At 42.4% G+C, this 24,335-nt stretch overlaps 2 protein-coding genes across 3 annotated transcripts in view; one reads left to right on the top strand and one right to left on the bottom strand.

Moving 5' to 3' along the window:
* Positions 1 to 531: 531 nt before the first annotated feature.
* On the top strand, positions 532 to 20,087 carry B3GAT2 (beta-1,3-glucuronyltransferase 2). The gene is made up of 4 exons (XM_027884211.1): positions 532 to 1,111; positions 12,451 to 12,595; positions 19,329 to 19,477; positions 19,557 to 20,087. Exons 1-4 carry the CDS (start codon positions 572 to 574, stop codon positions 19,641 to 19,643), a joined length of 921 nt encoding a protein of 306 aa, XP_027740012.1. The 5' UTR covers positions 532 to 571; the 3' UTR covers positions 19,644 to 20,087.
* A 15-nt stretch (positions 20,088 to 20,102) lies between these two features.
* SMAP1 (small ArfGAP 1) overlaps positions 20,103 to 24,335 on the bottom strand; it is an 87,660-nt gene continuing 83,427 nt past the window's right edge. For both annotated transcript variants that reach the window (XM_027884210.1, XM_027884209.1), the window contains 3 exons: positions 23,030 to 23,198; positions 22,064 to 22,395; positions 20,103 to 21,082 (listed from right to left, as the gene is read on the bottom strand). In XM_027884210.1, coding sequence (XP_027740011.1) covers positions 20,948 to 21,082; positions 22,064 to 22,395; positions 23,030 to 23,198 — 636 coding nt within the window. In that variant the 3' untranslated portion in view covers positions 20,103 to 20,947. The remainder of the gene's footprint in view (positions 21,083 to 22,063; positions 22,396 to 23,029; positions 23,199 to 24,335) is intronic.

A 24,335-nucleotide genomic window follows, 5' to 3' on the forward strand; every position in this document is an offset into this window, starting at 1 on the left:
CAGCCTGTCCCCGGCGCCGCCCCCCGAGGGCAGCAAGCGCGGAGCTCCCCGGGCCACCGCCGCCCCCTCTCCACGGCTCCCGGGGTGGCAGCCGGAGCGGAGCGGGGCGGGGCGGGAGCCCCCCCCGGCCCCCGCCCGCGGGGACCCTCGCTCCCGCCTCTCCGCCCGCCCTCCCCTCCCCGCCCCCGCGCACCGCCAGAGCCGCCCGGGGAAGCGCAGGAGAAGGAGCGTCTCCCCAGAGTCCCCGCCGAGCCCCGGTCCGGCGATGCTGAGGGCGAAGCGGGAGGAGGACGAAGGGCGGCCGCGGGCGGAATAGAGGCGCTGCAGGAACGGGACCGGGCACTGCCCCGCCGGGCTGCGGGAGGGCACCGCGGGGAGCCCCGACCCGCCTCGCCGGCGGCCCCGCGCCCGCGGGAGGGAGGGAGGGAGGGAGCGAGGGAGCGCCCGGTGCCCGCCCCGGCCGCCGCCACCGCCCGGGCGCCCCGCGGAGCAGCGCGGAGGGGCCGCCCCGCCGCGCCCGTCCATGGGGCGGCGCTGAGCGGAGGCGCGGCCGGAGGGCGCCGGGGGCAGCATGAAGTCCGTGCTCTTCAGCCGCTTCCTCCTGCTGCTGCCCTGGGTGCTCATCGTCATCATCGTGCTGGACATCGATAGTAGCCGGGCGCCGCTGCCCGCGCTGTACCCCCGCGGCGGGGGCGAGGGCGGTAGCGGCGGGGCGCGGCCTCCCGCCCCGCGGCGGCGGCCCGAGGCGGCGCTGCCCACCATCTATGCCATCACGCCCACCTACAGCCGCCCGGTGCAGAAGGCCGAGCTCACCCGCCTGGCCAACACCTTCCGGCAGGTGTCGCGGCTCCACTGGATCCTGGTGGAGGACGCGGCGGCTCGCAGCGAGCTGGTGACCCGCTTCGTGGCGGGCGCGGGGCTGCCCTGCACGCACCTGCACGTCCCCACACCGCGCCGCTACAAGCGCCCGGGGCTGCCCCGCGCCACCGAGCAGCGCAACGCCGGCCTGGCCTGGCTGCGGCAGCGCCACCAGCACCTGCCGCCCCCGCAGCCCGGGGTGCTCTTCTTCGCCGACGACGACAACACCTACAGCCTGGAGCTGTTCCAGGAGGTGCGTGCGGGATTGGGGGGGGGGGGGGGGGGGGGGGGGGGGGGGGGAGGACCGCGCGCGGCCGCGACGCTCCACCGCTTCCCGCCTCTCCGCGGGCTCCCACCGCATCCAGCATCCCCGCTTTTCCCCGCGCTCGTCCCTCTCCAGGCTCCCGCGCGGGGCTCTGCCCCAGCCCGCTCCGCGGCAGCGCGGTGCCCCTTACTCAGAAATTCCAGGCATGGGGAAGTCAATGCGGGTCTCCGGCGCGGACACCTCAGCCCGGCTCCCCAGCGCTGCCTTCGTGCGACACTCCTCTCTTGATTTTTAAGTTTCTTGTCCCTGTCCTCCACGCTCCCCCCAACTTTTTACTGTTGTTTCTCGCTTTCCTGCCGAGTGAGGCAAGTTTAAGGTTTATAGGAGGGCTCTTGTATTTTTGTTAAAACTGGCATGAAAAGCGCTCTTTGATAGTTTGTTTTGGGTTTTTTTTTTTTGTTTCTTTTTCTTTCCGAGCTGCATCCCTCTCCTAGGGTAAACTTGCATCAGGAGTCGCCATCCTTCACAGTTTTTTCTTGGCAAATGAATTTACCCGGAGCCAGCTCCTTCAAGTGGACTTGCCTTTTTGAAGCCTTTTCGCTCTTAAAAGCAGCAAATCGTTTGTGTAACGACTAACCACCCTTTCAGGAGTCTCTTTTGTGAGGGGACCTGGTTTTGTCTTTATTGCCTTCCCTTGGTGAAGGGCTTTGTTTCATTTCGGTGGGAATTGGCAAGCGCTTGGGGCAGAGGGTATCCAGCTTTCTTTCTGGGTTCTCTCTGGCAGGAAGGAGGGACTTTAATAAGTGGACATAAAACAGCAGAAGAAAGATCATGTACATCTTCTGCGACAACTAGGAGAGTACCCTTGGCAGGGAAATAAGGGAGGGAAAGGGAAAAGTAGGTTGACAGCAGATAGGGAACGCACACAGCTTCAGACAGACTGTGGTCCGTATCTTCCTGCTGGTGAACAGGACTGTATTTAGAGGTGTACACCCATATTCTACAACTTGCTTCCAAGCAATGTGCCTCCTTGTGTGCTTTACAGTAGGCTAAAATGAACACAGTACACAGAAATGTGAAGCACATACAATTCCCTAGAGCAAGCTGGTTTAGAAATGTTTAGGTTTGTAATGCGTCCCTTTCCATTTCCAGTGAGCAGAGATGTCCTACTTCTTTTGCCCATTTGGCATTCAGCATTAAAGCTGCTAGTTTAAGGATCTTTGCCTGGAGGCTAAACCTTTGCTGTAATTGATTTTTTTCTTTTAAATTCTCATGGCTGTTCTTAGCACATTGTAATGCAGAGTAATTCCACCGTACCCACCTTTGATGTGATGGGAGTGCCCATATATATATTCACAGCTATAAGGCTAATCTGATTGAATCTTAGGGAGTCTGTTAATTGAAACAGAAGGTACACTTCGACACAATTACTAGTGTGGGACAAAAGATATTTGGAGACAAATATTTACTGGTTTTTTGATAGCTTGTTGGTTTTGGGGTTTTTCTTTTAGTACCAAAATTACAGACAAGCTAAAGAGAACAGTGTTGACAGGCATTTCACTTCAGTGACCCAGAGCTACTGAAAAGGGGTTCAGTCACTATTATTATTTTATAATTTCTGTCATTATTCTTCTGATCACTGTGAAGGATGCAACAGAAAGGTACACATTACCTCTTTGATCAGGTAGGAACTGCAGGAAAGCAAGGGTATAAAGCTGTCTGAAGGGTTAACCTTGAAAATTACAGACACAACAGGCAACCTGTGTTTTCTCTTGCTAACAAGAATTTTAACCTCCAGCATGAACTTCTGCAGTCCTAAGACTTCCTTTTCACCAGGGTTCAGCTGCTGGGGAAGAGTGTTTATTCTGAGCCATGTGTTCACAGACAGACACACATGAATGAGTTTTCCCTGTGAAATGTGGTGGTTGGAAAGCTCAATTATGGGAGTGGAGAAGGAGCTTTTGCTTCAGTTACCTCTGCAAGTTCCCATGACTGTTTTCTGGGGTCACTAACGAGCTGTATGCAAGGTCTCGGGGACACCACTGGTAGTAACACAGGGACTGCCTTGTGGACCTGGCAAAGTTAATGGAAGTCCCTTGGCAAGCTTTGCCAACAAGATATGCCTTTATGTGTGGGAGGTTACATTTGGAGAGAGCCAGGAGCCTGATTTTCAGTTGAGGCACTGCTTGAGGGCTGGTTGCTTTTTTTTTTTCTTTCTTTCTTGATAAAAGAAATTCTGTGTCTTCATGGATTCTGGCTTGACAGCTCTGTAGTAAATCCTGATCTCTCCTTCAGGAATTGATAGATATATGAGCGTAAGCTATACTTGTCTTTTCCAAGCATGAAGAGAACAGATTCAGAACACACTATGTGCAGATGAAATCTGGTAGTAATTCCTCTCATGAAAGTGGTGGTGACTCTGCCTGAGAGGGAGTTTTTTCACTTCGTTGCCCTGCTGGGAGCAATTCTCTAGACCTGCAGTTGCTTAATGCTAAAAGAGGTCTGATAAACTGAAGTCTGCTCATTGGGAGAGGGCAGTTTAAATGTAGGAGGACAAGACAGGAGCTCCGAATTCTCATCCTACCATACCCACTGTCCTGTGCTGGCGGTGTGACTTCCAGCATGTCACTGACACGGGCACAGAGGTGTGTAGGTCCCAAACTGCCAGCAGCAATGTGAGATACAGTCTACCTGCTTATATACATTTATGTACTTATGTACATTTGCTGTCTTATGAAATAGTAGGTCTGTCTTCTTTGTAATAGCTTGTTTCTGAGTCAAAGCTGGTTTCAGTAACAGCAGTGACGGGTTGGGGAGGTGGGAACCAAGGCTGGTTAGAATTGTAAAGCCAGCATGAGAGAAACATTGGTGTTAGGGATGTGTTTTGCTCAGAGGTTAAAAAAGCGCAACTGTGGAGCAAAAGGTGAGCCATGGACCTGCACGTCAGCGAAGGATTATGTTTAAGGCAGCTCTTTTGCTGTGGCTTTTCCTGGTGCCCTACAGAAGACAGAGCCTTTTTAACAAAGCAAAAATCAGCAAAAGCTTTACTGGGAGTTGTAGTGTAGTTGTGAGGGTCATGATCAAAAAGGAGCATGCTTTGACATGAAATGCCATGGGACACTTCTGAGAGCTTTTGATGAGGAAATTCTAGTCTCTGTCCAAAGTCCTTCTGCCTGGTATGTATAGGAATGAATACTTCATGTTTGATATGGAGTGAGCTGGGCCCAGTAGAACTAGGCCAAGTGTGTTTCATCGAAATCAGGAAAAAAACTCCTAAGAACCCAGTTTACAGTAGAGTTTTTCTGGAAAATGTCACTGTCTGTAGTAAATCTGGAAGCCTTTAGTGCTGTTTATAATTATTTTTATTCCTAAGACCTGTGATAGAATGTGGATGTATAGGTTAGTTTTCTGACTGGCAAAACTATGTCCTCAAAGTCAAACTGGGCAGGGTATGAGCAGGTTTAATTGTTCTTTCTAGAATAAGGTGGAGATCCTGGTTTGTCTTTCTGCTGCTACACTATGTTCAGCATTGGCTCTCTTGAGGATTTTGTTAGAAAAGGCTTACTCTCTCTGGAAAGGCTGCAGGAAAAGAACCAGTTTGTTCAGCAATTGTGAAATTCTTGAGAGTACTAAGCAGGGCTGCAGCAATGATGAAGAAAATATCTCCAGGAGTGGACAAATGGCCTTTAAGTTATTCCCAACTCTTTCTGCTTGAGCATACAGTGGTGGTCAGGTAAAAAATCATGCTTTTATTTTAATGCCTGTGGCTGTGGCATGTTATATTTTGTTATAAATATTTTGAGATCCCGACCTCAAAAGTAATTACGTATTTTCTGCTCCGATATGATCTGTTCACCTGAAGGTGTACATCTGCATCTTGCCATCAAAAACAACAGTCTGCTTTCTGAAAATATCTGTTTTCTGTTGAAAGCCTACATTAATAAAAAAAGCCAATGAAAAGCCTGAAATCCCAACTACATTTAAGATGTTTTACAGATATTTCTACGAGAATCATCGTAACTTCCATTTTTTTACTATAGGCTGTTCTATTTGGCGTGGCTATCTTAGAGTTTCTGGTGCATTTGTGTTTCATCTTATTCCTGAGTGCAAGTTATTGGAATATTGTGGCTGATGCCTAGCAACTGCTGATTGCACGTTTTTAAACTTTCAGAAAGAAAACCTTAGATAAAGCTGCAATTCCACCTTCATAGAGAGATTTTAAAAACAGGATTTACCTAAGCACTAGAAACTGAAGATAGAGAGCTAAGTTCCACTTCCCTTAACTCTTCACATAATTCATGTGTTTCTACATCTCAGGCATTTTCTCTGCTCTTTCTGTGTTTTGTGTAGTTGGCCAAAAGCCACCACTTCCTTGGTCCATGTATGGATATGTGTGCAACTTGGAAGAGTAAGTGTTAGAGATCCACTCTGCTGTTGATTCTACAGGCTGCCCTGAAACCTTGAGGGTGAGGGGTGAGCAGCTTAAGGAGTATGACGAAGAGGAGTAAAGGTCTTCAACATCTGTGAGAAAGTGAGCTTGCTGCATTCAGAAATGCATTGAGTTTTAGAGATTCCTTTTGCTTGTATTTTGTTCAGACACCTAAACTGAGATATGTGTGAAATTAAAATGCCCATATCTAAAACTATGCTCTCCCTCCCTGCCACCCATAGGCCTCTGGTCACTGATGTCCAAAATTTCATAGTGAGGTTTGCTAGGTGTCCAGAGCATGCAAGTGTGGCGTGCTCCACTGTCTGTCTGAGTGCTAGGAGAGGATTTGCAGACTGGGCCTCCTCAGAGAGAAATCCATGCCCTAAGGTGTGATCTGAATACAAGCCTTGCAGCATGGAGTTTTAAAGTAAATCACAGCCCTAATTGTCATTTCTGAAGGGCAGAAAAAAGAACAACCCAAACTTTAGTAGCTTAGCAGTTAGCTCTGTTGCCCACTGAATTGTGGACCAGAATTCAATTTGCTGTGGGTGTTGCATGCACAAGAATACCCTGAATGTGATGGTAGAGTTGAAGCTGGAAAGGAGGTAGGAGGAGAGAGAGCTCAACCTGTTCTCCTGAAGTTGAGGCAGTCTTTACAGGTAGCCCAAGATTCAGACTGAAAGCATTTTCTTGCGTCCTTGCTTTTCCCTTTCCCAAAAGTTATATATGAAGGTGGCAGATATTCTAATGACTTTTAACAGCCATTTCAGTAGCCTAAAAAAAATAATTCCTTGTTATTAAAAATGGAACAGAAATACTTGCAGGCATTGCATGTCACACAGGCTTCAGTTTTCCTGTGATCATCTTTGTAAAGTATTTTGAGCAGCTCAAAAAATGCGTCACAAAAGAGGTGAATGTTTGGTATTTTTTCCAGTTTTGACTAGGGAAGGGTTAGTGTTCCTTCAGTAACGTTTACATAACTGTCCCGGTCTTTGTACTCTGTACTGGTGTAAAGCTAACTTCTGTGTATTTTTGAATGGATATATTTACGCAAAAAGATTTAAAACTAGTATAAGTTAATACGTTATACCTTTGAAAACATGAAAATCTTTTGTTGTATTTCTTGCAGCTGGTTGGAGAAATCAAGTCTTTTGATATAGTCTTAAAAATAACATTCAGTAGTCTAGACAGAATTAAATATTAGCTGGCAGTCATTAGTTATATTCTTCAGAATAAAAAAATGATCCAAATATGAGTTAGCAGTGCATTAAATACCTTTCTAGGGTATAAATGATTTAGGAGTACATGACAGATTTTAAATGCACACTGACATTCTTCTTCCACACAGACATGTAATACCTGCGCTAAAGAGACTGAATTAGAAAAGACTGGCAGAGAATGAAATATCTTAAAAATGAGAGGAAACGGTGACCAAAAAAAAAGGCGCTATTTGAAATACATTATCCAAGTGAGGGACTCTGGGTTGCAAAGTACTGTCTGTTTCTGCACTGACAGCAGTGGTCTTATATGTGAAACTGATACTGTTACTCTGAAATTAATTAGAGAGGGTCAGCAGCTCTTCTGAAGTGCAGTGAACAGAGCTTTGTAGGATGACACAGAGTAGGATGAGAAAAAGAACCGGTAAGTAGAAGGGCCCAGAAGTACCACGAGTAGCAAATGTTTTGGAAGTCATCCCAGTCCAGAGAAATTGGCTCCTAACTGCTTTAGTTAAATTTGGTACGGTTTTCTTCCATAGGGAAGTGATATTGACATTTGTGCCCAAGGATGCTGGTATAATTTAAAAGCATTAATCACTGTACCCTATATAGAAAATGTTGCTGGAAAGAAGGGGGGAATTAATGTGTCCTCCCTTTGCAGTGTAGACTGTGTACAAATCAGAAGAGGAGGTTTAAAACAGAGGCTTGGAGAAAAAGCTTTCTAATAGTGAGGATGGTGAAGCACTAAATCAGGTCACCTGTGAGGGTTGTGGAGCAGGCTAGTTCAATGACTGAAAATTTTTTTGACTTGTAGACCCTTTCTACAAGTTTTCCCATGGAGAATACCTTTTACAGTCAAGTTTACCAATAACAACCTTGCTTTTGGAAGTTTCTGTCCTTTAAGTGTCACTGTCCCTGAACCACAAAACTCACTGGCACAGCTTTTCTATGCCTTACTACCTCCTTTGGAGTGATGGTAAGTAGGGGCAGAAGCTCCATCCAGTGCCTCAGTAAACTGGCACAGCGTCACTGCTGCTGAACTCTCCGTCTGACTCACAGTACTCTCACGTGAGAGCACTGTGGCTTTAGATGGCCTGTGAGTAATGCAGAGAACTGTGTGAGAACTGACAGGGAAACCTGGCTGTGCTTGTGTTCTTTTAACCCATACAATTTTCTGCTGTGGAAGGGTGTAGTGAAGGAGCTCTAGGTCCTGTGTTTGGTAATAATAAATAGGAATTTTTTATAGAAATCTGCCCGAGTGTCACTGGAATGGCTGGGGGGGTGGAGTGGGAAGGGATGGTGAGCCTGGGTGCTAACCTGTAGCCTGACCAGTATAGAGCACAAATCACAGAGAGGCTAAAATGATAGGGGGAGGAAAAAAGCTTACGGCGTGTAGCAGCAGGTTTGCATTTGCAAAGAGCTTTAAATCCTAAGTAAAAAACCATCAACATCATGCTGCAAAAACACTAGGATGGTTGTGCTGCTCTGCAAGCCTTTTCACTATAGGAAGTACATCCATGTTTTGTTCTCTCTGTCTGTCATTTGCCTTCATTCTCTCTGGGCTTTTGTTTTTTGTTACTGGTTTGGTATCTTCCCTATCCATCAGTCCAGCACATCCCATTAAGCAGCTTTTCTTGATTGACTAATGAGATGCTATATTTGGCAATGCTTTTATCACTGCCTTTTATTACTCAGCCACATTTTCTGCATTTTCACTTGCTATTCTTTAGTGGTTACTCTCTTGTAACTGTACTTACTGTTGTATGCCCATCACCTCACTGGGATTTCTTAGGTCAGTTGTCACTCACCTCTCCTGTCATTTCCTTGCCCAATCCTTCCCAATTGTGTCCCTCCTGCTACTTCATTCAGGTTTTTTCTACCATCTTCCCCATCCAATACATCACTCTCCTCCTATGCCCAAGACTCCCTTTCAAATAATCAAAAAGTAAATAGAGGATAAAAGCATTTCCAGAGGGAGATTCATCCTACCTTAAGATAGCTGTCTAAGCCAGGCAGGATGAATCATGTCAGTGGGATCCTATCTCTGTGCATTAACTACGGAAGTGTAACTAGGACAGACCAGATTCTTAACTTACAGAGAGTTAAGTGTAAGTAAGATGAATACCATTCATGTAAGTTACTAGGACTTAAAATACTGAGTATTAAGACAGCGTGTGCTGCTGCTGTGATTACAGATGACAGGAGGGTAATTCAGGAAGCTGTTTGTAAGTCATAAGATTTTGGTAGTTGTTTAGCCCACAGCACTAAGGCTATTTAGAATTAACACATTTTTGAATCACCTTTTTGTGTCTCAGTGATTAGCAGCATAAAATTCCAGGTGCAAGCTGGCCTTTTAATCCAAATAATAGCTTTTTCCACATCATACATAAATACAGCCTTCACATAGCAGTATGTTAACTGCAGTAATGCTATTCTCAGAAGATTAAAAGAAATATTCCTACTTTCATCTGCCTAGCATATTCTGAGGCTGTGAGGTATTTCAGAATTAGCATAAATACTGGTCTAGATGTGCTCTTTCAGCTTTTACTTAAAGAGATTGCTGTATTCTTGACACCTGCTTATTTCATTCTCCAAAAATGTAACCTGTGAGAATAAAGAAGATAACCCAAGAACAAACTGTAGAGCTCCTGCCTTCTGTTGTGTGGTGGCTTTACTGACATAACTCTTAGACATCAAGACAGAACCAAGACTGTACCAATTCAAAACTTCTTGGGTTTTATGAGGTCAGTGATATACTTTTCACTGACAAGATTTTCGCACACACTGTGTATGGTACAGTATTGATGTAAATCTGTCTGGTTCTGCCAGCATAGATGCTGAGGCTGCCCTTTACCCAGTTCAGAAGTCCTGTGTAAGCTGGCCCATTGTGCAGTACAGCTGCCCAAACTTCTGTTGTGTGCTCAGGCAGGGCATGGGTGCACCATGCATCAGCCACCATCTCGTAGCTAAGAGTGTGTCTGCCCTTGTCTTGTGGCACTTCACGCTTACTGTGGGTGCAGTTGGCACAGGGTGGCTAAAGTGCTGCAATTCTGTGCATTAATAATTTGTTCAGGTATCTGTACCCTCCAGGAGGTATTAATGGCAGCATGTGTGTTCATCCTGTGGGTATTGCTGGTGTAGCACAGTTGGGTGCATGTGGCTTGTTGGTGCCCTTGGAAACCTATTGGGAACTTACCTGTGTAGACGTGCCCAGCAGGGTGATGCCCTGTGTCCATGTCTGATATGTTTGGATGTTGATTTAAATATGCTGTTAGCAAAATTTGCAAAAGGGATGTATCATTAAAACCAGAGTTAAAAGATCTTCAAGAGAAGGTTTGGCTGATGTCCACACCCAAATAGGTAACTGCTAACCCTGGTTTTCCTGTGTGGACAAGTGTGAGAGATTGGAAAATTAAACATAAGCAGGGAGAGCAGTTACAGATAAACATGATTAGCAATAACCTGTAGAGAGTTTCATGGTAGTGTCTCACTGGCAATAGTCAGTGGCTTGGACAGAATCCTTATCACAAAAAATCCCCATATTGCCAACTGTACACATGCTCTGCTCCTACACACTGTGGGCTGCTGCTGCTGCTGAGAGATGGTCTGACCCTGACTTGCTGCAACAGCTGTTAGGGTGGAGGTGAGGAAATTCTGCTAAACAAATTTGAAGATATATGAGTAATAGGAGGGAGAGAAGGTACATATCTCTCTTCTGTGTTTCCATATATATTTGTGGATTTTCAAATATATATATATTTTATGCCTTCCCTGTGTGAAAGTTTTAAGAATCTGCTAATGTCTCTAGCTTGGAAATGTGAACCACACTGACGTGATGTCTTTGTTTTTTCTGGTGCAACTCCTATGAGCCTAGATGATATGCATGATAAATCTTTCACCTTGGCAGAGAGAGAAAGAATTGTTTAATATTTAACCAAGGTTGTCTTTTACTTCAACATCCATCAATAGGGGACTGCAGTAACAAATATATAAAACTGTATTTGTTTTGCTAAGAGGAGGGCTTGGAAGGAGAAAGGGATAACCTTTCCCTAAGGAATAGGCTTCAATTACAACAAAAGACAAGACTGTTTTTAGAATAGATCAAATTAAGCCCACATGACACTGAAATAGTTTAATACTTGTTTAAATAGAACCATATTCAAAACACAGTAGTTGAAACAGTGGCTTTTGAATCAATGTGATTAAATTGTGCAAGTTGCCTTGTCCGTTGCACTCGTCTACTCAAGTTCTCACATCAGACTATCTGATTTTCCCATGGGGAGCAGCGAGTCGAAGTTCATGTCATATTATCTCCTGTTTACTGAAGAAAACGGTCCAGTGAACCAGTTATCTGAACTCACTGAATCACAGATTCTTTAAGGTTGGAAAAGACTTCCAAGATTGAGTCCAACCTTTGACCGAACAGCACTGTATCAATTAAATCATAGCAGTAAGTGGCATATCCAGTTGTTTCTTGAGCACCTCCGGGGATGGTGTGACTCCACCACTTCCCTGGGCAGCCTGTTCCAATGTCTGACAACCTTTTCAGTGAAGAAATTCTTCCTGATGTCCAAACTGAACCTTCCCAGGCACAGCTTGAGGCCATTTCCTCTTGTCCTGTCACTAGCTGCGTGGGAGAAGTGGCCAAACCCCACCTGGCTACAACCTCCTTTCAGGCAGTTGTAGAGAGTGATAAGGTCTCTCCTGAGTCTCCTCCAGGCTAAGCACCCCCAGCTTCCCCAGCTGCTCCTCGTATGACTTACTCTCCAGATCCTTCCCCAGCTTCATTGGCCTTCTCTGCACAAGCTCCAGCACCTCAATGTCTTTCTTGAAGTGACTCCCAGTCGTGCACCCTTCTTGCTAAAGAAAGAATTATTTTTTAGTATCTGTAGGTTCCTCAAGGTTAGATAAGGACCACATTTCTAGAACTGCATTTAGTTACATTTACACCACTCGGAAAAATTCCTGTTACTGATAGTAAGCATCCTGCCTGGGCCTGCTTTTTCGTCCTTCTTAGAAATTTAGCAGAGCTTTCAAAGGGAAAATGTAAAATTAAGGAAGGTTTAACCCCAAAATTATTTTTTTTTTCCTTTTGGTGACCATTTAACAGATCTGAGCTGCATCTCAGCTTTGTACAAATCTTTGTTTTTTGCAGGTAGGAAAGAGCTCTGTGTCATAATTTCCTGTACTCAGTGCATTTTTTACCAGTCTCAGACTAATTGTATTTGTCTTAGTGACGTGTGTATTTGTTAAATCATTACATTTTCTCTCATTTGGTTTGTAAAATATCTCAGCAATCTATAGAAATAAACCTACTGACAGAATACTGTGGTCTTGCAGATAAAAAAGATCTACTACACCTTTGAAAGCCCAAACAGGAAAAAATAACCAAATCTGTTTTTTCACAGCTTTTAAAAATTGTGCTATAAAAGATATTATGAATAGGGTGTTTAAAGTAGAATTGAGGTGCCTATGGGCTAAAGAGCTGGAGATTTCACAGAAAATGAGTGGGCACATGCAGCTTTCCAGTACTTACTCTGTTGGGCTGAAATCTGTCAGCTAGAATTGCCTTTGAATACCTAGTCTTGCTGATTAATGTGAAGGCTTTCTACTAACACGTACAAAAGAATCCTGCTGGGAACAGGGGCAGGCAGTGAGTGATGCTGTGCTGCCTCTTGCAGATGCGCACGACGCGCAAGGTGTCCGTGTGGCCCGTGGGGCTGGTCGGGGGACGGCGGTACGAGCGCCCGGTCGTGGAGAACGGCAAAGTTGTCGGCTGGTACACGGGCTGGAGAGCTGACAGGCCCTTTGCTATTGACATGGCAGGTAAGGATCAATTTACATGATATATGAATGTTTCTTATAGTAACTGATTTTCTCAACGTAAGCAGCTTTTAAAACTTCCCAAGTGTCAGCACTGCGTGCAGCCCTTTGGCACTAAATATCCTGGAAGTCTTAGCTTGCACATCTTGTCTAATTAAGTTGCTGCTTGGTGATATCTGAACTTATTTTCATTTATTTTTAATTTTATGTGGCAACTTGGCTTTTATGTTGTATAAATTGTTCATCTGAAACAAGTTAATTGTAAGTTAATTCATCCAAGTAATTTTTGCAAGGAGCTCCTGCCTGTCATTGTGTCAGCAATCTAAACCAGGCAGTATAAATGCAGACCCTTCTTAGACCTCATGTTGTAAAATGCTACTGTATCATGAAATTATTCATTTTGTATCGGTTATTTGGAATGACAGTGATAACTGTAGATGGATATAGTTTGAAACACTGGGCTTAGGTGAAAAATCACTGACAGCTATCGCCTAGTAGATGAAGGTAGAAAAACTTCAAAATGGATGTAATCAATCTTCTGCAGTGAACCTTGCACACTACGCAGCTCTGTCTTGCTGTCAGTCCATGCTTAGACAATCTTTTGAATATGTTCACAACTGCCACATGAATCACCACTGTGTAGAAGTCCAATTTCTGATGTAGCAGCAGCTGATTTCCTAGCAAGTGATACGATATTTGCGCTTAGGCATCTTCTGTATTAAGGAACAAAGGGGGAAAGTAGGAATACAAGGGCAAGAACAGGAAAGAAATAGCCACTTTTTTTTTCTCTGGTACACTTGTGTTTTGGGAGAGGGAAAACAACAGTGCTTTCTCACGTCAGCAGAATGTATTAATTGAAATGTCAGATGATAAATATGTATAGTATATACAGTGGTATTGGTTAAAAAGAATAAAGTACTTATAATTTTTAACACCTCAAGGATAAAAACATCGGCCGGTGATTTTTTTCTGCACTGTAGTGGCATTTCAAGACAATAATACCACGTGGCATAAAAATTAATATTTGGGTGTTCAGGCAGAGGCGTTCCTCAGGGGAGATGTAGGTATGTCAATGCCCAAACCCATGCAGTGTGTCAAGGACTGCAGCTGTCCATTTTAACAGCCTCTGCCTGTGGATTCATAGATGCGTATCGATATTGTGCTGTAGGAGGGTTTACTGATGGGCATTATTTAGGTGAGAGCATGGTTTATAATTCATTAGCAGCAGGCAAAAAGCCATTATACTACAATGGCCAAGGGACTCTAACCCAGCCATGAAGAGATACATGGAAAGTTCTTAAACTGTGGTTTACTTTGCAGTTGCTGGCTGAATCACTGGCATGAGGGAAAAGCAGCTCCATTAGGAGCATTACCTGCTTGTACTTTCATAAAAGTCACAAAAGGGAGGGTTATAGAGACAAAGAAACATTGGTAGTACAGGAAGTTACTGCAGATCCGCAAACAAGGAGTTACTACTTTGTAAGACAACTCTTTATTAGTCTTCAAAAAACTGAAGAAATTAAATTACATTTTTAATTTCAGCAAGGAGAAAAATGGATGCTGTGTAGAATGCTAAAAAAATTATGTGAAAGTTGCATCTTCAATCCCCTCAAGAATACAGTGGAAGGGCACTAATGAATAGAACTGCAAATCTAGAACTGCAAAGGTGTCTGAGCAGGTGCAGTCTACAGGACACATGTCAGCACTCAGTTTCTTAGCCGTGCCCTTTGCTCCCGACTTCCCAACACACCCCTGCAGACTTGGGAGACTTACTAAAAAACCCAAGTCCATGCTGTTGTCCATCAGTGGCATTTCTCCATCTGCTGCACCAAACACACAAGCAATTTAGGTTATACTGCACATAAGGAAGTTCAAGGACCTCTTTCGAAAATATTGCCATGAAAAAAGTATAGGTGCATGTATTAAACTGCTCAGCTGTCTACAGTTAACGTTCTGATACACAGTGCACTGGTAAGGAGGCTCCCTTTGGTTTACTGAACTGTCTTTTCATAGTGATTTTCACAAGAATTTGATCATGAGTCAAGGTGTGAACACAGGACTGCTTAAAAGGTTTGGGATCACTGATTTATCGTGTGGATGTTCAGATGAAGCACATCCTTGCATTTAAGCACATAAAGCTTCTTATTCTGGGCTTCAAAATACAAGGTCAAATTCAAATTACTGCAAGTGGAGAAAGGTCCTGCTGATTTCATTGGATTCTCAGAATTTCACCAGATTCTGTGAAACACACTCACACATCGCAGTCACATTAGATCAGTTCATTAAGCACTGGTTATTTATTTTGAGAAATTTGTGGCTGACACTCCTATTCTCCAATGATAAATTGCATTCAGAAAGCAGAGTAGCTGTTTCCTGTGCTGCTTCTTGACTGGCATCCAGCACATCATATGAATTACTTCAGGTGTTTTCTAAGTTGTGCTTCAGTTTTAACTGTAGGTGAGTTCTAGAGTTTGACACAAACTTCCTTACCCTCAGGGAAGAAAAGTGAGAAAGAATGTTGAAAGCAAAAACGTGACACCGATTCTGAGTTAGGCAGTGTGTTATTTAGTATGGACCTGATGTAAAGTCTTCTATATTAAATATTTTAAATTTGGCTTGTTCCCAGTGCCAGAATTTTGGACCACCTGTGAAAACATGTTAACATCATGATTCTCCTTATGTCAGGATTGTTCAAGAAGGCAGACACATACTTTACATTAGCATTCCAGGAGTTACTTCAGTCACATTTACATGCCTGTAAATGACTAGGCAAGCAGATTTTGGATGTGTGGCCCAGAGCTCATTCACTGTGCCCTAAGTGCCTCTGCTAGGGCCTGAGCAAAAATTTTTTTTTTTTTTTAATTTTTATTTTGCTATAGTTATGAGTTCTTCACTACATCTCATCTTTCTTAGGGTTCCCTGAGCAAAAAGCTAGTCTAATCATGACAACACAAAACATGGCATATTTTGAGTGAATCTGAAAGTGCCACTGCTGGAAGACAGAAGTACAAACCAAAAAGCTTTGAGTGGCTATGGCAGACAGCATGCTCAAAAAAACCAACCCCCCCTCCACGAAAGGGTAAATACTATTTTAAACATTGAGTTTACAATCAAGAGCCTTTCATGGTGAATTAATTGTGAGCAGATGCCTTTGTTCTGAACTATAGAAACCCCTGGTTAGGCATCTCTGCCTTACTGCAACCCAAACAGTGTGTCACAGGGAGAACAGAACTTGAGAGCAGCAGAGCCCAAGCCATGGCACGTCAAACAAGCCAAAGGTGGTACCTCAAACCATGTGGACACCAGTAGGTCTGTTTCTGCATTAGCACTGAGCATTAACATTTATACTCTCCAGAAATGATAAGCACTCAGTTTCCAGGTTGCCTTCAGCCACTATCCTATCTAGAACATCTAGGAAGCAATGGCATTAATCATGGCAACAAAATCTTTAAACACTGGTGCAAGTTTAACTGGATGAAGAAAAATAGTTCTGCCTTTTAACAGAAGCCACTGCTCTAACACAAGTCAAGGTGTGAATTAACAGAAACAGCTAATGTTGAAAGAAGCACAGATATAAACTTTGCCACATCTCCCAGGTACCTTGTCCTCCAGCAAATTAATTCCTGTCTAGGTGGTTCTTCAGCCAATTAGATTTAATTTACAACCTTGCATTAAACACCATAAAACCCCCAAAACACCTCTTCACACTCCAGCTATGAAATTGTCTTGTGGCATTTCATGTGAGCTTAAGCACAATATGACCTTGTAGGAATAATGATTAAGTAAAATAACTGTATGCATGTTAGCACTGTTCAGTTATGCTACACTGGAGACAATAATCCCAAATTAATCCCTGTTTGGTGACAGAATTCAAAATAACAGCTCCTTTTCATCCATTAGCACAGGATCATTATCTACTGAGAGAAATTAGTAGAGAAATTAGTGCCAGTCTGGTCAAAACCTGAGCCATCTCCTCTCTTTCTGACATCAAAATGATACATCTGTGATAAAAAGTCAATGGAAAGGTGTCACTAGAAAGTGGTTTTCTTTCAAGTCCATCTTACAAAATGCCATACATGTGAAATTAAAGCAGTTATAAAGCAAAGCTGAAGAACTAAAAGAGCCAGGGGATAAATCTCCTTGCATTATTTTATCTCCTCAAGTTGTTGCTTTATTGGATTTTTTTAAGAAACAAAGACAGCATGACCACTGACCAAGGAAACAAACCTCAGGCCAGTCTGTGCACAGCAGTCTGTGTCCTTGCCACCCACAACACTCAGTTTATAATTTAAGTTTCATTTGATGCCTGATTTTTGATAGCACCCTATCATGGTAGTTTGCAATAGCGTGGTAGCAAGGATATGTGTTACATGCAGGGGGCACGGCCCATCTGAAGATCTCAGAAATCCACCCTCAGAACTCCATGCAATTTTCTCAACAGAGGAGCAAGCATAAGAAATTAATCAATGTATGGGTAAGTATGGGCTGTGAGAGCCAGGGAGCCACACTGATACACACTAAGATAAGCAGTGGAAAATCTGTGCCTCTTCTGCTTGGAATGGGATTCCTTCCCCACTCTAAAAACTAGGCCACTACATTAATTATTTTGGTGTTTACTTCATTTTTTTGTTTATGCATGGCCAGTTTGAATTTTAAATATTTTTGAAAAGAAACAGCAGCTCACACAGCTGATCAGAATTCCAACAATGTCTTCCCATGCAAAGCAACGATTTTTTTTTATGTGCCCAAAATTATAAAAGCCCAGTTGCATCCAAAATTTATTGCTTGTTCTAACAGAGGAAGAAAACCCAACAAAACCTAACCAAAACCACTGAACTGAAGCAGGTCAGTTTGTTCATCAGTATTAAGTCTAAGGTCCCTTTCAAGGTGCTGCAAGCTGGCTGTACACACTGCTGCTGTCTCTTGCTGAGGGAGTTTAAATGCTCAACCTCAGCTCTTCCCAAATGATTACGCTTGTCTACCAACAAAACCGGGATGGGGCCCATCTTGTGCTCCCTCGTGATCAGGCTACAAGTTGTAGGAAGCAGAAAAGGACTGCAGCCTGCTGCAGACAAACCCCTGCTGGGGAAGAGAAGTCCAGAGCCATTATTCTGCCTGGGCGCACTGAGCTAAGCCCGGCAGCAGCAGGAGAGAACAGCTGGATCCCAGCAGTGCTGCTGCAGAGGTTAACGGAGTGAGGACAGGCTACAGCCAGGGTCTCACACCTCCTGGAAGTCTTTTGTTCACTAGACTGTTCTGTAAGGTGTGGACAATGTGCCCTCTCCATCTAGATACCTATTTTTCTTTATCTTGGACAAGATATAATGTATAAAGTTACAAAAAATGTATAACATATAAACATGTCTTCTGCAACCTGTGTCCATCAGTGAACTGGACCTTAATTTATGTCCAACCCATAGTCTTTATCAGGATCCAAATCTTTATTTAAAACAAAACAAACTTTTTGGTGCCTTCCTGTGCTTTCCTGCAAGCAAGAGCATAATAAAGTGGTTGGTTTAAATAGGCCTTTTTTTACACGTGATATAATAATAAATTCCTTCTATTTTCCTCTTCAAAAGGCCCCCATAAAAGTCACAGATACTTTAAAGGAAAATACAGTAGCAAGACAATTGTAGTAAAAAAGGGGTCAGAATTATATTGAGTTAGAGAAAGTTATGCTCAATTTTAAATCAATAACATTTTATTACTGGCTTTAGAATTAAATGTTCCAGAATTTTCCATTTTCCAGAATTGATGTCAAAACTGTTACTACTTGTGTCATAAAGGGACAGCTGGAACCACTCTGAACTGACAAAGAAAGGATTTCTTTAGTGGGCTTGGCAATCAGACATAATGAGTTAGTTACAAATCTAATTTTTCTTTACAAGTCTATCGGTCGGGTTTTAAGTCTTACTGAAAGAACCATACATGTGACTGAGCACTGCTGAAGGAAAACTGGAGAGTTCTATAAATAATGGCAAACTGGAGATTCATGGGAGCTTCTTCAGAGAGGGCAAGTTTGTTCAAACCAGTGATTTCTCTGTGTGCAACCTCCCTTCAAGGGACCTAATGCACGTTACAGGAGGAATGCATCACAGAGGGACGTGTGCACTGAAAAAGTCCTTTCAGCCGTGCTGTGCCACGCACAGATCACCTACAGACTGCCTGGCAGACCACCAGTGATGAAAGTCATTCACAAGTCCACAATAACTACACAGTGTGCAAGGCAGAGCATTAACGTGGCTCATCTTTCACCATCAGTAATGTTAAAAACTCTCTACAGGCTGAAACTCTCTAAAGATCACAGTTGTAATGTATTTTAACCTTTTTTCTGACTTTCATCTTTAAATGCAAAAGTATTTGTACAGTATAAATTTTATACATTTTATTGTACTTAAAATTGAGTTTTATTTCTTAATTAGAAGTAGAAATGATGAATAGTCCAGGATCCATAGCAATAACTGGCTTTTCAGGACAAAAAGGTATATATTCCTTACATGATAGGAAATAGATAAAATATGTTGAAAATATGGTGCAATTAAAAACGTGATTGTATCTCGAGGGCAAAAGACAGAAATGTAGGATGTACAAACATACCAAATACTATCTATCCATATAATCAAATTTACACAATTTTAAAAAGAGCATGGGAGATTTCTAGGCTTCAGTGTAACTGCACAAAAATGTAAAGCCCAAAGGTTTTTCATAACATTTTCCCTGTCCCCCTCTATCCAAGGATTTGCTGTGAGTCTTCAAGTGATCCTGTCGCATCCCAAAGCCGTATTCAAGCGTCGTGGTTCTCAACCAGGAATGCAAGAATCTGATTTTCTGAAACAGATAACAACAGTGGAGGAACTGGAGCCAAAAGCAAACAACTGCACAAAGGTACCAAGTTCTACACCTTCTAAAAAGCTTTTGTGTCATCTCCGTAGATGACTGTACTGACACAAATGTTATTTTATAGGTTCTGGTATGGCACACACGAACAGAGAAGGTGAATCTAGCTAACGAGCCAAAGTACCACCTGGATACAGTCAATATTGAGGTATGATGTGGGGAGACAGTCACACAGCAAGTGCAGGACAACGGACACGTCAGCACGTGTTTGAATTCAGCCAGTTAAAATCATCTGGTTCTGTGTGAGACCTGATGGACTTCTGTGGAAAAAAAAGGAAGCTGTCAGAGACTCTAGTAAGCAAATCATGTGGGTGTGCTTGTTCTAACTTGTCTGCATGCATTTCTGAACTCTCAGCTTAATAAACTGACACTTACCTTTGTTTTAACGCTGTTTCCACATAGAGAAACGTGGTGTAATGGAATTTTTTCAAAATCATTATTTATGTATATACTTTTTGTATTTATCCAGCTTAATGGTGTAATTATAAACCGATTTTAACTCACAAACTGTTGATCTAAATATTTGCATAAATGGATTCTCCAAACCGAACATTTTACTTCATTAGAAGTAGCAGTCAAATAGGTCGTACAATAAAAACCCGGAATCATTTACGGATTTATCCTTTTAATATAGGGAAATAACATTTTATCATTACGAGGCACCATAAAATGTAAACACAATCACTGTCATAAACCTGGATCTCTGCAAGGAAAAATATATCCATTCATTTGGAGTTACCCTGTATGCATATTGTGCCGCCAGTTCTCAGCATTAATACTGTGCGTGTGCCTCGTGAGCCAGATCAGAGACTTTATCACAGGAAACTCAAATGCATCAAATGCTCATTTTTAAAAGAATAAACTATTGATTTGTAGAACTACAGTAACATCCAGGTTTATCTTTCTTTCAATAACCACATTCCCTGTTATGCACACCATAATAACATCACAGTGAAATGTATGATGAAACAAAATTTGTCTGATACACTAGAAAACATTGCTCAGTGATACATTTACATTCTATTTATATATGATTAAACATTTGTTCATACAGTACCTTCTACAGGATTACTGGGTAATTTGGGGGGATTGGGGTTCATATTTTTGGATATTACTAACATGATAGCTACGTCCCTTATATGCAAACATTTGATCTAGAATTTTGAGGGAAAAAAATCAGTATGTGGTTAAGCAGCTTCTTAATATGGTCTATGAAATCATATGCATTGTATGAAAATGCTTCCAATGATGTATAAATATATTCTTGATCTGCTTTTCACTACATCAAATTTAAATCAATATAGACCACAACACGGTCAGTCAGTTATATTCTTAATCTGAACAGCTGGGGAAAAAAAAAAAAAGAATATATATGTACATGGAAGGAACAGCAAAAGTAAATGCATTTGAACAAGGAATGTTAGGTGGCTGTTCTGGGCGAGACTTCTATTGCAACTTTCATTTCCACAGTTGTGTGCTGAGAGTCTGGCCAGAGGAGCTTCCAGTCCATCCTGCCGCTGTGCTGGGGGGCTGGCCAAAGCCCATCACGTTGCTGGAACTGCCGAGGTTCATTCCAGCCATTTGCTGATTCATCTGCAAAGCACAAACACGCGCATGAGCCTGGTTAGCACTGGCACTGAACCACAGCATGCTGCTGGCCAAAAGCAGTCCTGCCTCCAATCAGCCACTCAGTGAATAGTACATTTCCCTAAAAATGTTTCTCAATTAATAAAAATACTGACTCAATCTAAGTTTCTAAGCCTTTTTCCACGCTACCAGTTTTTCTGGAGCCCTTCAATCACCTTCAAATACACCAGCTGACAGGCTGCAGCACTTGGTGTATATGTCACATCTGTATGAATGTTCCACTAAGGAACCAACACATCACGTGAGGGAGATGGCCGATGTGGCTGGTTGGTTAGAGTTTGCTTTCACAGCGTCAAAGCTAACCAAGAGAATTGTGGTTAGAGAGATAAAGAGACACCAAAGTCAGTAATATAGCCTTGTCTGCACTTGCAACTCCAGGTATTTTTTTTGTTCTTTGGAGACCTCATAATCTTGAATATACAAGTTTTTATACAAATTGTCTATTTAGGCGGCAATCAGCAAAGAATGAGGTGGATTTATAAACTTGAGTATTATCTAAATCTAACCATTCTTGCTAAAGAATCTACTCAAGATGCTGTAATTCCTTAAATGAATTAAATAATTCACATGAAATTAAATTCCCGTGAATTTAGCATCTGGTTAAAGGTGGGAAAGAGTTCAAAATTCAGCACATTCACTTCAGGTATGGTGCAAAACTATTCATACTCCCTAGAAATATTACCTAGTCACTGTAATTTTCAATGCTCAACGTAAAAACGAGTTTGAGAGCAAAAATTATTCTCTGCTTCTGTTACCTTTAATTGAATTATTCACTGACTTGTTAACACATGCCTATGCCTCTGAGCAGTTCATAGTCCAGTAGTCTGTAAGATGGCTACACTGTACCTTCCTCCTACAGCCACACATCTTGTATCTGAAAAGCAGCATTTTTTCTAAAGCACTCTTGTCTGGGAAGCCAGTCTTTACCTGAGAGAGGTTCCATTGAGCTTGTTGGCTTTGTTGCAATCCATACTTATTTTGTGGTGGTGTGACCATCTGTCCCACCATTCCACCTTGAGGTCCAGCGACATTTTGAGGAAGTCCCATCACACCAGTTTGTGCAGTGCCAGTAAATCCATTAGGCATTCCCATTCCTAGCATCACGCCTGTGCTCTGTCCCATGACTGGCACCGATTGTCCCATCACGTTTCCCATCATCCCAGTTGCTGCTGGCACAGGAACTCCCATGGCTGGAAAGCCTTGAAAGTGAGTTGATGGTTGTGTGGTAAATGGCATAGAAGATGACCCCATGAACATACCTGTACCAGAGAAGAGAAGCTTTCAGCAAAAGCATTTTGTGATTTTCCTCCCCCATCCCAATAGGCCTGAAGTGCACCAAAATAATTTCAAAGGATAACTGTATCCAGTTGTATGTCACAGCTGTCAATTTAGCTTCTGTTAAAACTGAAAAATTGCTTAAAACCCTGAACGGAAAGGGACTCGCCATGAAATTAACTGCCAAGAAGAGTTTGGCAAATCCCTGTGGCCAACCAGAACCTTTTAATTGCTGTATTGGAGGTCTTTGTTTTCACACAAACATAACTAAACCCAAGTTCTGACAGCTCCGTACAGGTCTCGGCAGCTGCTGGTTACACAGTGGAGACTCACATCTTCAGCAATGAATTAGATCGCAGAAGATGAGTTCACAGATCTTTCAGTAAACTGTACACTTGATAATTTGAACAGCTATAAATAAATTAAAATCACATGCTGTGTTTTTCTTTACCTTGCGTATTACATTTCAGTAATTTTTCTCAGTTTTATAAAAGGTAAAATTAAAAATCTTCATTTGAATATAGTTAGCAGGTAGCCAACCTTAGCTTTATACTTGTAGGAGATAACTGTTCTAAGTAAAGCTTAAACTAGGACAAAAACCTTCACAAAATTATTTACCTGGAGCATTTTGCTGCTGCATGGTTCCTGTGCCATACAGTGATAAAATGGAGTCTTTGGAGAGTTGTTTCTTTGCTGACTCTTCGGATTTTGTTGTTTGCTCAGTAAATAGATCAAGATCCCCGGATGCTGCAGATAAGGTGGCAGCTGCGGGTTTAGTGGAAGTGCTCTGGGAAATAAAAGTCAAGACAGACTACTGAATGAAACTGGAAAAAGATGCTCTGTTAAATATTTACTGCACAGTCTTGCTCCTCAATCAAATAAAAACCTGCTCATTTGCAGAAACTAAATTAAAGTAAATGAGAATTTAAAAAGATGTGGTATGACTAAAGACAAAAACGCAGTGTATATGATAAGGAAACACCACCAGACCAGATGGAGGTTACAAAACAAAGAAAACTAAATCCTCGACCAGCTCCAGGGCATACACATACAGATTATTCATTCCTGTTGCTTCTACATTTTTCATCAGTGAGAAGCATGAATCAAGAGCTGGAGTTAGATTATGAAAAATAATTAGGAAATCAATAAGGAGATTACAATTCACATCTCATTAATCCTCTCATAGGCAGAATAGATTAGAGAAGAGCTAAAACAAAAGATTAAGTGCTTTGAAATGTATCTTTGGAGAAAAGGCATAAGTAAAATTTTGGTTATCTACTTAAAGTAATAAAATTTCTAAAATACAATGTTTATAATTGGCTTAGAGTTCTTTAAGCACGTTTCACTTATTGAGAAACATAATTATCAAAAACTTACTGTAGTAGGACTGAAAAACTAAAATACAGGCAGGCTGGCAGGCTTTTTATTGCTCTTACACTAAAATATTTTGTAAACAAATTATATCCAGGTGTCTCTCAGTGCTGTTAATTTGTTGCTCGTACACATAAGTTCCATATGGGGGCTTGCTTAGGGAATGAGGCAATACATGGGTTCTTGTTGTATTCCTTAAAATACACAACTCATCCTGTTTCCTTAAAGCAAGTCAAGTGTATGCACATTGAAAAAGAGCCAGGACTGCAAAGCATCCTTGCATTATGGCCTTATTTTAGTCCAGCTAAATGATTCCCAACTGCTTAGCACACACCTGCCGCATCCCACAGCATGTGAGTTTCAACTCTTTCCCACATGAAAGGAAAATCTTCCTTGGACTACCACTGTGAAAGAACTGGACACGTAACCAGCTCCATCTGTTTTCTGTCAACACACACCCAAGTTTATCAGACAGGCAAGAGGACACCACAAAATATTCAGATCTGGAACACTCACAAATCTTCCTTAAAGCAACAACCTCTACCTTCTGGTT

The sequence above is a fragment of the Empidonax traillii genome, unplaced genomic scaffold, assembly GCF_003031625.1.
Source record: "Empidonax traillii isolate 1590-97213 ecotype Southwest subspecies unplaced genomic scaffold, ASM303162v1 scaffold139:size1643147, whole genome shotgun sequence".
Lineage (NCBI taxonomy): Eukaryota > Metazoa > Chordata > Aves > Passeriformes > Tyrannidae > Empidonax > Empidonax traillii.